Source organism: Thunnus thynnus, chromosome 11, assembly GCF_963924715.1.
Source record: "Thunnus thynnus chromosome 11, fThuThy2.1, whole genome shotgun sequence".
Taxonomy (NCBI): Eukaryota; Metazoa; Chordata; class Actinopteri; order Scombriformes; family Scombridae; genus Thunnus; species Thunnus thynnus.
Genome location: NC_089527.1, coordinates 10,671,672 through 10,685,827, shown reverse-complemented (window position 1 = coordinate 10,685,827; position 14,156 = coordinate 10,671,672). Strand labels below are relative to the sequence as shown.

The following is a 14,156-nucleotide window of genomic DNA, read 5'->3' as shown; positions in this document are numbered from 1 at the left end:
TCACAGTCTGGATGAAATTCTGTTTTTTTATTTGCACTGTGCTTATAGTTGCTATTAAAGCTGCACTATTTTGTTGTTCAGTCTTTCACATTTCATTGTTAACATACAGTGCATTCAATTTACAATTTGGTATATTACTGTTGTTTGGTAATTAATCAGTTAAAGGATAATTGATGAGGATAATAAATGATTTATTTCAACCTGATGGCTCTAGGTCATGCTAACTTTGCACTCACCAGTTCTGTTGTAGAGATTCAGGGAAATGAAAACTGGAGCAAAATGAATCATTTAAATTGCTTGTCTGTCAGTAAAACAGTAAAAATTTGGTTTGGACATAGATACAGGCAGACATTATACACACACCCACAAACACAGACTTAGTTAAAAGCTAAATAAAACAAAAACGTCTTCAGTTTATTCTTCAAACAGGACAGTGTTAGTGCAGTCTGCACATCAGCTGGCAGACTTCCATACTTGAGGAACATAAGCACCTGAGCATAAGCAGCAGAGTCAGACTGAATGTAAATACAGAAACTAGCCGTCTGGAACAAGCATTATGGCTAAGGATATACATCCGGGGTGACATGAATCACGTTTAAATAAACCATAATTATCCTTTAAGTCCCTTTTAACCTTTTTAGGAATGAAGAAAAACATTTTTGTTTAATTTTTCACTGGAATATCATGCTATTTTGAATTTATGTAACTTTAAAAAAAAAGTCCACAGACAATTTTCTCTATACAAAGATAAGCACACAGTCCTTCAAATGACATTAAGATATTATCATTGCCACTGCTGGAGTTATAATGATTTCATATGCTAATCAAGGCTTCATGAGGCCATGTATTACTTACTTACCAACTTGCTATTTTGGATGTAGGTATGAGCTGAGCGGTGCGCACTTTACAAGGTCACATAAGTGCATGTGCGGTGCTGCAGTTTGCCTTTTTGTTTAAATTTGTAAATTATGTTATATACATTTCTACATGTTTGTTAGTTTGCAAACTATTTAAATCATATTACAATCAGGTTACCATCAAACTATGACAGAGAAGATCACAGTTTTTTTTAGTGCCACTGCTTGCTCATTATGAAATTTATGAGCAACACAATAGCATATACAGGACTGCTTCCAGTTTGCCTGTGTAACTGTGTGTCTGTATGTGTGTATATTTGTGTCCAGCCTTCTCTGGCAGTAATGATGGAGCAGTTTGGAACATTCAAGCTGTTGCCATACTGCGAACAAGATCTTGTTATCCTGGAAGGTGCAGCTGAACGTCTGGTTGCCTGGGTGGTTGGATTTTGTATGTGTGTGTGTATATATGTGTGTGTGTGTGTGTGTCAGGGTGTATGTGTGTGTATTATTCATATGTCAAAAGTTTGGACACACCTTCCATTCACTTGAATAAGAAAGTGTGTCCAAACTTTTGACTGGTACTGTATCTACTGTATCTGTGCTACCATTAATTACACAATTAAACAACAATTAATAATGAAACAAGATATTAAAAACATGTACTCACCACACTTTCATGCCCTACACACACACACACACACACACACACACACACATAGCAAAGCAAAAAAGGGAGAAGAATGCAAATTGTGAAGGAAATGCAAAAATTACCACCAAACACACAATTATGGGGGTGTGAAGCACAGGTGAGGAACTCTGTCACCAAACCCCCGCCTGTCTGGTCCTATAGCGCTCGTACAAAAGCAGAGAACACGTGTTAAATCTACAACATTAGCGCCATGTGTCAGCTACAATGATCTATGTTATTTACTTCTCGGGGGGGAAAAGCAGTGAGCACCACGAAGGGCTGACATAGAATATAACAAAAGAAACTAACACTAACAGGACCTAACAGGAACCACCTAATTGAACTAAAGACTAAATAATGCAGATGGGAATAGAACAGAAATAAAGCAAAAACAGAGCAAATGTATCAAAAACCAAACAAACCAGCAGTAGTAGTCGGTGTCTACAAGAAAACAGACCGAATGAATTAACACGCTGCCAAACAAATGCGTAATATAAACAAACATAACGCTGACTTTTACCTCTCCTGTCTGATTATTGCGCAATACCCATATGGAAGGCTCAGCATATGGAAGCTGGGGTCAATATGGAGCGGGACCTAGAGTATATCAAACAGAGGGCAAAACACAAAGCAGCTGTGCCTCAACTTAAAAGCTAAAATTAACACCTGCCAGAGCATTGCGCGCAACAGTCACAACCTGTTGCACCAGGGACCAGAGAGGAAAAGCAGCATAGCGAGGGCTCATCAGTACAGTACAGCGTATATATCAAACCAAACAAATTGCAAACATGGAAGTAGGAGATGCTAAGGCCTGTCTTGCTCTACGGTAGCCCCGCAGGGACATTTCATTAGTGGCTACACATGCATGGTTTTGTCTCCATTTTACACTCATATTTGGAGAACATTTAGCGCACATATACAGGTTGTAAACATGGGCTCAAACAGGGATATGAAATGAATTGATACATACATGCAAACAAAGACTCCTGAATGCATGCTAGTAACACATCAGGATTTTTAGGGCTTGCACAAACACAAAAGCTACTACAACACAAAAACAAATACACATGCCACACTTGTTTTTGTTTACAGCTCTGTTACTACGGATACTGTAGTAAACCTGCTGAACGTGCACACCACCAGAACGTGACAGCCAATCAAATCTCACTGTCTAGGCAGAGTGCCCCCAGCTGTTATTGTGACCCAGAACTCATCAGACACACACACACACACACACACACACACACACATATGAATGCACTGATGCCGGTTGGACAGTTACTCATAAATGCAGGACAGCTTGCATGTCTGCACGGAAATGTCAACTCACACACACAGCATTTTTTTTGTCACTTAGAAGGACATTGCATTGACCTACATTCTTTCCCTGGAGACGTATCCTAACCTTAACCAAAACCACTACATGCCACGCCCTAAACCTTAACCAAAAAACCAAGTCTTAAATGTAAGGGTTTACCTTGTGGGGACAAGCTTTTGACCTAAATGGGAAGTGAGTCCCCATAGTGTGACTGTGTGGACAAATTTCTGTGACTAATACAAGTCAACACACACACTCCCCAGGCGGTGTTATGTAGAAGCTATCGTGACAATTTAACCATAAAGGAAGTAGTCTTTGTCTCTGCGTGCGCCTGTTCTTTGCTTTTCAAGACAACTGTTCAGCCGATCTACTTCACACATGGTGGGTGTATTGCTGGGGACCAAAGGAAGTGCAATGTTGAGTGTGAAGTTGTTTGTTAAAGATATCATTAAAAAGAAAAATATTTAGTGGATCTTGACCTCTCCAATATGGCGGCCACAAATACTGGCATAAATGCTGACACTGCTTTTTTTTTTTATAGAACAAGCATAAATGGCATGGTACAATATTAAACATTTTCCAGACAATAGACAAGCATATCAATCATATATAAAACAGAAGAGGGGAAATAAAAGTAAATAAGATAAAATAAAATAAAAAGGAAAGGAGTCCTGTGGGTTCTCTGCAAGTTTAAGTTCCTCTATTAAGTCACAGAGTTTCTTCTTTCCTCTTCTCCATTAATTTCAGCTCCTTGTGAAATATGTAGAAATTCAGTTGTGTTTTCGAGAAACTATTGTTCTGTAAAAAGAATTTTCCAAGAATAATATTTGTGTTAATTGCTAAGTCATGTGTTCCATCTTTCATAAATATACCAAAAATCACTTTTCTTTTGTTAATTCAGAGAAATTCGGTGATGCAAATCTTCCCAAAAGAATAAAATAAAATAAATGATCTGTTGTTGCAATGCGTTCATCACATAGTGAGCAGTTGTTATGATCTAGATCAAATCGACGTCTTACAAATTAAGAGGAATCTATCCAACTTATAAACAATGAGAAATTTGTATACAGTTAGTACGCGCAGAGAATAAATCTTCTTGACAGCCATTCATCCGATCGACTTCACATGTGACAAGTGTATTGCTGAGGACCCGAGGAAGTGCAGTGTTTAGTGTGAACTTATTTGGATGAGCAATTCTCTAGAAAGCTGCAAGCAGCAAATACTGGAGGCCAAGCGATCGGCCCGTTCCAAACAGGCACGTTTTGAACGGGCTCTGCACTAGTCCTTCCAATAACTGCTGTTGTTTACATTCTATCCAATGCCTCTAGGCACTTCCTCCCTTACTCTGTCTGACTACCCATCAAGTCACTTTATTACACCATCTAACCAATCATGTCGCTCGCCCCTCCCTCCTCTGGCTTTCATTGAGGAAAGTGGATCCAGATCTGACCCAGTGAAGAATTCACTCATATAGTGCTTTTGCTTATAGGATTGAAAGCTGTTTTGCACTCTACCACCTACCCACAAGGATTTTTATAATGACCATAACTTGACAGATAAATGTATGAATGTAGAATTTTCAGATGTTTTTCCGGTGGAAAAAAATTGCTCATATTAGTTTGTTTGTAAATATGAGAATAAAGCAGACAGTGTTTTTTTGAGTCGTGACAGACTGAGAATTTTCCAAGATGCCTCCATTTCTTCTGCATGTCAAACCCTAAGAATAAATCAAAACATATTTCCCTCAATTACATCATCAAAGTATTGCTCGGTTGAAGCTTTTAGCAAATTGCACTAGCTAACGGAATGGTTGTCTTGTGACAGTTTGATTTCATATGTCAGTTGTAATTTGGTTAAATAGCAAGTTTATTATGGAGGGGAATCCCTGCTGTGAATCAGTGACAGAGGCTGAAATTTAGTGTCAGTTTTTCAGCCAGAGCCTAAAAGTTAAATGACACTGAGGTGGTATTGAACCTTACATTTGGAAAACCCAAGCTGTGGTTTTGCAGGAACTGTTGAGCTGCGTGTGTGTGTGTGTGTGTGGGCCTGCGGTGTGTGTCTGTCACTGTATGTTAAGTCTCCTCTGCATGTGTGCTAATGTGTGTGTGTGTAGAGATTGGTTGAGAGAGGGAAGGAGGGGAGGAGGGAGGAGAATAATTGTGGGTTTGATCCGACTAATAGCCCATTGGCATGAAAGACGGGTTGAATAAAAGTAGATGTCTGCATGCCAGCTTACCAGACACACGCAAGCAAGCAAACACACACACGTTTATATAGAAAAAAATACGCTCACAATTTAAACGAATTAAAGTCTACAAACAAACACGCTGAGAGAAAGTTGTCCTGTCTCCCAGAGATCAGTGAGCCATAAGCACCAGTGCCAGCTCTACCCAGCAACCTACACACACACACTTCCCCTAACTTTACCCCTATGTTAAGACATGCTTCTAACACATGTCTCTTTCACACTCATTCAAACGGATGAGAAGTGAGGAGAAAAGAATAACAAGTGTGACAGAGGAAGGGAAGGGAATGATGGAGCTGTGGAAGAAGGTAAAGAAGGAACAGCAGGAGAGAGGAGAGTATGAAAAATCAGAAAAGAAAAGGAGAAAAGAATGGAGAGACAATAAGACAGAAGAGATATGTTAAAGCAGGAAGAAAGACAACAAAGACAGTTCAGTATTTCTAGAAGGTGCGGCGCACTAAGAAGATGAACAAGATTTAAATTCTTTCTAGCTTGCATTAAATATTAATTAAGATACATCAAAGACGAGGGACAAGGTGGAGACAGACGTTCACGGGGGGGGGGGGGAGTGTGTGGAGAAGGGTCAGACCAAAGGAGAAAGGAGGGCACAAGTGTTTTTGCAATGCTCATAAACATGAAGTAATGAGAAAGGAATAAAATCGCTGCTGGCAACAGAACTGGTCAAGCGTTCACTCCACTCACTCACACACACACACACACACACACACACATGCTCATAGTCACGCAGACCCACGTTATCCAGCGACGGACTCTGCAGGGGGGCCAGACGCAAGGGGAACAGAGAGAGAGAGTCCCTGTGTGTGTGTGTGTTTGCTTGTGTCTGATGCATTACATGAGAGAGCAGGTCACAATAATAAGCAAATCAGATTGAAAAGTGGGACAGAAAAACAGACAAACCGGCGCGTATCAAGACAGACAGACAATCTCTAATCACACTGAAAATAGATGCCGTAGTGGAAAATGGATGATGGCATATGTGTGGGAGACATTGATGTACATTAGCAAATAAACTAGAACAGGGAGTATTTGGTGTATTTGTACGCGATCGCTGCCATGTGTCGAAGCTCTATTGTTATAGAGCCACCGGAGCTGTCAGTCAAATGACCAGGCAGATTGCAATACTGCAGAACTGCCGCTGTGCAGGATCAGTGACGGGTGGGGGGTGGTGGGGTTGGGGGGGGGTTCGGCGACCATTGGATTTATTTCTGTTAAGTTAATTAAAACTGCTAAATAACACTTTTTCAGCGTTGTATTCCTCCAGCTGGTTTTCAGCAGGTGTTAAAATGTGTCAATTTTCTGCCACTAAATGTCGCTTAGCATCCGCCATTTTTTGTCCTCTGTGAAGTGTCTTATTTCACCCGTAAGTCTAACCCTAACCCTAAGTCAGTCTTACATTAGTCACTCATAGGGAAGCTTTATGCAACAGGTAAATGTAAGTGTCTATAGCAAGTCTGAAATAAAGTTATATTTAAGTCAAAACCTATGTCTACTTTTATGCAACTGGACCCTGGTGTTACAACCTTGTTTCCATGGAGCTTTCCAGTGAAACTAGCCATTTTAGTTTTAGACCAATTGTGTTATTAAAGTTTGGACCTGACTCTCTGAGTCATACCTTGTCTACAAAAGCCAAAGCAGCACATAAGCAGCAGCTGCAGCCTTCCATCAGGCACAATTACTGCTGTGCAAGTGTCTTGATAACGCTCACAGCCCAATACACAATCAATGTTGCTTTGTGTGTAAGTCAAAAGAAAATAGACCTAAAGCCTAAAAAAACACACTACAGTTCAGTGCAGGTCACAGTTACAAACATAAAGCACAAGCTGTTAAGTGGTCAATGTAGGCAGTTACATCGATTAAAGACGGATGACTGGAAAACAGGTCCGGTGCACAGGTTGTTACAAACACAAATAACTGTACATGGACACACACACACACACACACACACACACACACACACACACACATGTTTAAATGCACTTTGCATGCCAGAATACACTCGATCTAATGTGTTCTCACTTACTTTCTCTTTATTTACTAATGCAAGCATGCAAGCACAATCGCAGACACCCAAACAGACTGAGGAGAAATGGGTTACCATAAGAGGCTTAGACAGCATGTGTGTGTGTGTGTGTGTCTGTCTGGGTGTTTGGTCATACATGGCTGGCTGGACTGGAATAATGGTCCAGTTGGTGCAACCACATTCACTCCATAATGTGTGTGAGTATTATTAGAGAGGGTATTACAGTTATTCAGAAACAGAGAGCCTCAGATTACCTCCATATCACTGTGTGTGTGCATGTGTGCGTACGTGCTTGTATGATGATAGCCAAAGCTCCTCATAGACCAACCAACCACGGTGCTGTCAACAAATACCTACACCTTTTCTTCTCTTTATTATTTTTCAGTTTCTGTCGTATCTCTCTCTCTCTCACCTACATTTCTTTACTTTTCTCCCTGATTAAAGATTAGAGTGAGGTTTAGGTTGCTGCCACATTTTTTCCAGGAACAGGAAGGGATGCATTATCTTGCTCAATAGCACTTTCGACACACAAGTGGATGCTATTTTCTGTTCTCAAACCCTGACTTTCTGCTTCTCAGTCTTGTTCTCTCTCTCTTACTCTGTTGTATCTTTGCTTTTATCGATGGCACAGAATGAAAAGTTTACTGACTTACCGCTTCCAAGGTCCGCTGGTTAAAATATGTTATGTTTTTTTGAAAATGAATATCAATTATTCTTATTAACCTCATGGTCATCTTGAACTTAAATCACTCTCGGGTTGGGGGTCTTTCCACGAAACTTGCAGACCTAACTGTACTCTTAATACTGCATATTCACCTTCTAGATGTTTCTCACCAAGAACATTAACTAGTTAAAGAACATAATGTGGACTCAGAGTTAATTGTTTCAAGCCAGGCATAACAAGACTGGGAATTATGAAATTGTGTTGGCTATTTGTTTGAAAGCACTCTTCTCCGGACAACAGCACCTCTGGGTGTCTTCCCAGCATTATTTCATTAGTTCTAAGTATAATGACTGTCTACAGTGTCTACTCTGTTTTCTCAAGAAATTTCTTAGGTCTTACATTCTTCCAGACCTTAGTAAATTTGACCCAAAGGAGGTCAACACAAACAGCTATTAATGTCTATTTGCAGCAAAACGTGTCTCTTAATATACAATCCTCTCTCTGTGTGTCTTCATCCCAGGTTCGGACTGTTCCCGTAACTTTACAAGTCCCTCAGGTCTTATCGAGTCCCCGGGCTTCCCCGACAAGTACCCTCACAACCTGGAATGCTCCTTCATCATCATCGTCCCCCCCAGCATGGATGTAAGCCTTACCTTCCTCACGTTTGACCTGGAGAACGACCCCCTGCCGGGCGGAGAGGGGGACTGCAAGTACGATTGGCTGGAGGTGTGGGACGGGCTTCCAGGAGGTAAGACATTGATTAGATTGTTGTGTTTTGGTTTTGGATCATGTAATCTTCTAAAGATGGCAGTGATGTTGGCAATAGGTATGGTGAAAATGTGTTAATGATGATGATCTTAATGGAGTTGTTGAACAATAACTCATATTTTGAGGCAATGCACTGAGCAAAGTGAAAATGGTGTATACTCTGCCCTGCCTACATCATTATTGACTGAGGTGGAGTAGCAACTATTTTAGTAGCTATGCGTTGGTAGATGAAAGCTAAGCTTACAGGCAGAATGTTGGTGCCTACTGTGGAGAATAACTTTTCATGGGGAAAATAAAATAGGAATTGCTGAGAGGAGGGAGAAAAGAAGGGGAGGTGAGAGCGGTAGGATATTTCTGGTCTAGTTGCTAGAAGGACTGGAAGAGTTTAGAAGAACAAATCTGAGACACAAAGACCTTGGATCCAGTTTCAAGAGATGGCAGAGCTAGAGAGAGAAAGAGGGGTGCAGTGGAAGGGCTACGAAGAATCCTCCACCGCTGGGAAGATTGAACAAAGGAAGGAGATAAATAAATAAAGGCAAGAAGACCTCTGGTCAGCCTTCAAGAAGAGAGTTGGGAAAGAAGAGAAACAAGATGATTTTAAGGGAGTTCAGCAAGTGGGATTGGAAGAAGAGAGAGCGGACCAGAAGACCTTCCCTCAAGAAGAAGCTACAGTATTTGTCTTTGGAAAACAGATATTTGCTGTAGTATTTCACATTATTTTAGTTTAGTTTTTGATCGTTTTATTTTGTACTTTGCTGCATGATACATTCGTTCTTCCTTTTTTCTGCCTCCAATAAAATTACCATTCATTATTTTCACTCTTACAAACTAATGTCCATGCTAAATTCTCAAATTTTGTAAGGTACTTAGAAATTACCCAGCAAATACTGAATAGCATCAGTAGAGGAAGAATGCAAACAATGGTCCTTTTCTCCCCATGAATAACTTTACTGTAGATTGGAATTTAGTCCCTAAGGGAAAGAAAAAGTCAGATCAGGACATCTTCACTTCTTCTTTTTTCAAGGGATTTAATATAAGACAGGAGAGGTTAAGCAAAGTTGAAAGTGGAAAATGAAGATGATCAGAAAGGGAAAAATATAGGGGTGGAAGAGAAAAGAGAGGATGAAAGGCTTCTGCTCTGAGTGACGGGGAGAGTCTACAAGAAGGATAGCAGGATGAAAGGAAAGGAAAGTGAAATGAAGTGGGAGGAGGTTTAAAGGGAAGGAAATATACAGGATGAGATCCAGAGGTGAAGGACTTCTAGTTTAGTTTCACCCTTTTGCAGGAGTGTAGGGTCGTAAGCAGGAAGAGAGGACAAAAAAAGACAAGCAGGAAAAGGAAAAAGAACAGCCAGATATCTCAGGTCTGACTTCATGAGAGTAACAGCCATTAAGTAAAGAGAAACTAGAATAGGAAGAGTTTGTGTCTGCATGCAACCTGCACGTGTGAGTGCATATGTTTCCCCACCAGGCAGGGGTTAAATCCTATTGTTGTATCCCAGCCTATTTTTACCCTTGCTGATAAAAGGACAACTTAATTGCTTGCTTTCAATCCCACCCGTCCAAACGGGAGTTCACTGATCCACATACCACATTATGAAACTATTAAGGGAGGCAATGGCATTGGTATCATTGTGTGTTACCACACATGGGTTTGCAGGGGTCAGACAAGGGACAAACGTGTATTCTGTCTGTTTTATATGGTGCTGAAATTACATCCATAAACACAGAGGGAAACAGAGAAACGAGACAATGTTGGCCTGTAAACTAGATTTAATATTAAATCCTAGACAAAAAGATTAAATTTGTTTAACCAGAATTTTATGCAAACATGGGTCATTTGTTTATAGAAATCATTTCTGTGGACTTTAGATATTCTCTTCTCCTCTTCTCTTCTCTTCTCTTCTCTTCTCTTCTCTTCTCTTCTCTTCTCTTCTCTTCTCTTCTCTTCTCTTCTCTTCTCTTCTCTTCTCTTCTTCTCTTTCCCCACCACTAGCATGAAAAAAAGTGATTACTGTTATTTGCTCAAGAGCCCTATTTCTAATATCCACCCATTCCAAATGGGAAGGAAAAAAAATCAATAGCACTGATCGATCGCTGGCTTTTTTCTCATCTTCCACCTCCTCGTCCTCCTCCACAGGCCTCCTCATGTGTATATCTATGTGTGTGTGTAAGTGAGTATTCAGGGAGTAGCAGGATGAATCTACTATCTTTTGCTCCCACCCCTTCTCACACACACACACACACACCCCAAGGCTCTAGATCACACTCATCTGTTTGTGTTGACACATACAAGTTGCTGTATTAGAGGAATCACTTAGATCCTTGGATTTACACACACATACACACATACACACACACACATATATATATATATATATATATATATAGTACACAATGTAAAACCATGTACAGTCAAGAGATAGCACTGATATATGATGGTGATGACATGAGAATGTGGAGTCAAGAGCAGATGTCAGCAGAGGAGGAAATGATAGAGATAAAGTAAGAGAGGAAAAAACAACTCAAGTAGTGAAGGATATAGACAAACAAATGGAAGGATTAAGGGATGAAGGGATTGATGAAGGAATATATGATACCTCTAACTTCTTGTGTACAGATAAAGCAATGTGTAATGAGGTAAAAAAAAAAAAAAAAAAAAACAGCAAATGATGACATATACTGTATCATTCTGGTAGGATTTTAAGTGACGGCTAGTCTATCATGTCTTGTCTCTTTGACAGTGGGCCCTCTTATTGGTCGATACTGTGGGACCAGGGTGCCTCCTGAAATCCAATCATCTACCGGGATTCTCTCTCTGTCTTTCCACACCGACATGGCTGTGGCTAAAGACGGCTTCTCAGCTCGATACAACATGACACACAAGGAAGTCAGTGAGAGTAAGTATAAGTTAAACCTGCCTATTTTCGTTTAAATCAAAATATGCTAGAATATTAAATCTGAATCTCCTCTCCTCTCTCCTTGTAGCTTTCCATTGTAGTAATGCATTCGGTATGGAGTCAGCAAAGATCACAGACGACCAGATCACAGCTTCATCGAGTTTCTACGACGGACACTGGCTGCCTCGCCAGGCCAGACTCAACTACAATGACAACGGATGGACGCCCAATGAAGACAGCAACAGGGAATACATACAGGTAAGCGTTTGTTGCAAAATGTTATTGAGAAACAGGTGAAAGTGGGATTCCTCAAACTTTACTTTAAGTTAAATACATCTACTCACTCACACACTTCTACTCAGTTCAGGCAGTTAAGAGTTTGTTGAATATTTTCCTCTTATTGCTTTGTGCAAGAACAAATATAAGAGAAAAATGCTGCTAAATTAAAACCGACCAGTAAACTAAAAGACAAATAATGGATACATGTAGAAATATTCTTTCCCAAATTCACCAAACTAATACCCACTACTCAAGAGGTGAGGTACACACTGTGCAACTGTAAGGGCTTATTTTTAGTCTGTTTCAAGTTTTTCTACAAATGTAAGCCCATAATGCTGAAATACAGAATCATACTGAAGAAGCAAACTCTAACTAAACTAAAAACAGATTGCACTGTTATTTTAACAGCATCTTTTTCCTTGTGTTGACATGTCACACATAATAACTCTACCACAGCTATATTTGTGTCAGTGTATGTGTGGCACATGCAGAGAGAGAGAGAGAGAGAGAGAGAGAGAGAGAGAGAGATTGGGTTGTGTAGTTATATCAAGGTTTAGCAGCTAGATGCCTGGGTAAGGCATTGTTTCCCCTGTATTCTATCAATGTGCCAACTTTATGCCATCCTCTTGCCAAGCCTGAGTTATGAGGTTGTCTGGGTAAGGGGGGGAAAGGGAGTGTGATGTTCATTCACCTCTCAGACAGAAATGGATTCAAAGCAGCCAGCAAGGCACTTCTCAGTAAGACACCAGTAAACAACAGCTTATCTTCTTGGGTGTCACAGTCTTGTAGCATCGCAAAGTCAGCCTACAGTACAATTTTTACTTTGCTAACGATCAAGAAGTGCTTTCCTTCATTTAGACATTAACTTTAACCCTTCCCACACCTAACTGGACAAACACCGGGGTGTCATTTTTCTTTCTTTCTGATTTTTATAACAGAAAAACATGACAGGTGTTCTATAAACTTTGTAAGTCACTGACCAAAATAGTGTATAAATCTGAATCAAGTGTGACAAAATACACAATTCAGATATCATTTTACAGAGTGAAGAGAGCCAGTAACTTCATCACCTTAACTTTCCTTATAGTGCTGACTGGTCTGGCTGCAAAGTGCTTGATTCTCAGTTTTCCTGACCAAATCTCTCTGCACAGTCACACCACAAAAAAACTGAGCTCGCAAAATTTAGGCTTGCTGAAGCTAGCCTACCAAGGCTAAGGTCTTCCATCCTCTTTAAAGGCTGTATTTAGATAGCTCCAGATATAATTTCAGTTCTAGTGCTCAGTTAACACTGATGGGATCTGTCTTTTGCCCAGAGAAACAAGAACCAGACAAATTACTTTTGCTGCTATCTGCACCTGACTGTCAACTTTTGGACAGCTTCTCTCATTATAATTTGTGTATGGAGAGCACATCCTCCATAAATGTGTAGGAACAATATCACAATTGCAGATAGCTAGGGACAGATGTGTATTAGAAGCAGTAGTTCTGACTGTTAGAGATCCACTGTGGCCAAACTCTGGGCCAGCAAACACAGGAAGGGACTGCAGCCATGAGGCAGCACGAGGCCAAGGTCCCATCGGTCTTGCACTTCCTCCCCTGCAGCTGACAACTAATTCTCTCCAGCCCACTTGCAAAATTAGCTGACATTAAAAAATTTGCTTAGTATGGATAAATTCTTGAAGGACTCCTTCCATATTTTCAATATATATATATATTTTTACATTCAGATTGCCTGTATAATCCTCTCAATCCATGGAAGGACCCTTGATTTGGATTCTATTGTTTGTGACACATCAGATGTTTGCATAAAATTGGCTTAACAGTTGGCTGGAAATGCAGCTTCTACTGTACCTCTTTCATGTTGTCTCTCTGTTTCTCTCTGGTCACCGGTGTTGTGGTTGGGTCGCTGCGTTCCACAGAGGCTCTCAGCTGTTCCCCTGCGTTAACACCTAGCAGAGAGCGAGGCCCCCGCATGTGTGTGTGTGTGTGTGTGTGTGTGTGTTTGTGCGCATGTGTGTGAAACAGCTCCTGTCTTGACAAGCAGCTGTCATAAATGCCAACGTGCCTCTCCTTCTTGCATCTTGCACCCTGTGGTCTCTCTCTCTCTCTTATATCTGAGGGTGTACGTGTGTGTTCATGCATTTGTGTTTGGCTGTGTGTGTGTGTGTGCTTGTGTGCTTGTGTGTGGGTGTGCATATGTGTGCCCATGCGGCTCAGGCATGTGTGTGTTGCCATGTTGGTTCAAGGGCCACGTGTGTGGTTTAAATCTCTCTCTAGGGGTGCTTTCGCCAGTTAGGGTTATGCCATTCTATTCTATTCTATTCTATTCTATTCTATTCTATTCTATTTTATTCTATTCTATACTGGCGTGGTCCAGTGAGGTGTGGTGCAGATTGA

General features: G+C 40.6%; 1 protein-coding gene across 3 annotated transcripts in view; it reads left to right on the top strand.

The window, feature by feature from the left end:
• Nucleotides 1-14,156, top strand: part of LOC137192439 (neuropilin-2-like) — a 102,337-nt gene that overhangs the window by 29,749 nt on the left and 58,432 nt on the right. For all 3 annotated transcript variants that reach the window (XM_067603149.1, XM_067603147.1, XM_067603148.1), the window contains exons 4-6: nucleotides 8,334-8,561; nucleotides 11,325-11,480; nucleotides 11,569-11,738. In XM_067603149.1, coding sequence (XP_067459250.1) covers nucleotides 8,334-8,561; nucleotides 11,325-11,480; nucleotides 11,569-11,738 — 554 coding nt within the window. The remainder of the gene's footprint in view (nucleotides 1-8,333; nucleotides 8,562-11,324; nucleotides 11,481-11,568; nucleotides 11,739-14,156) is intronic.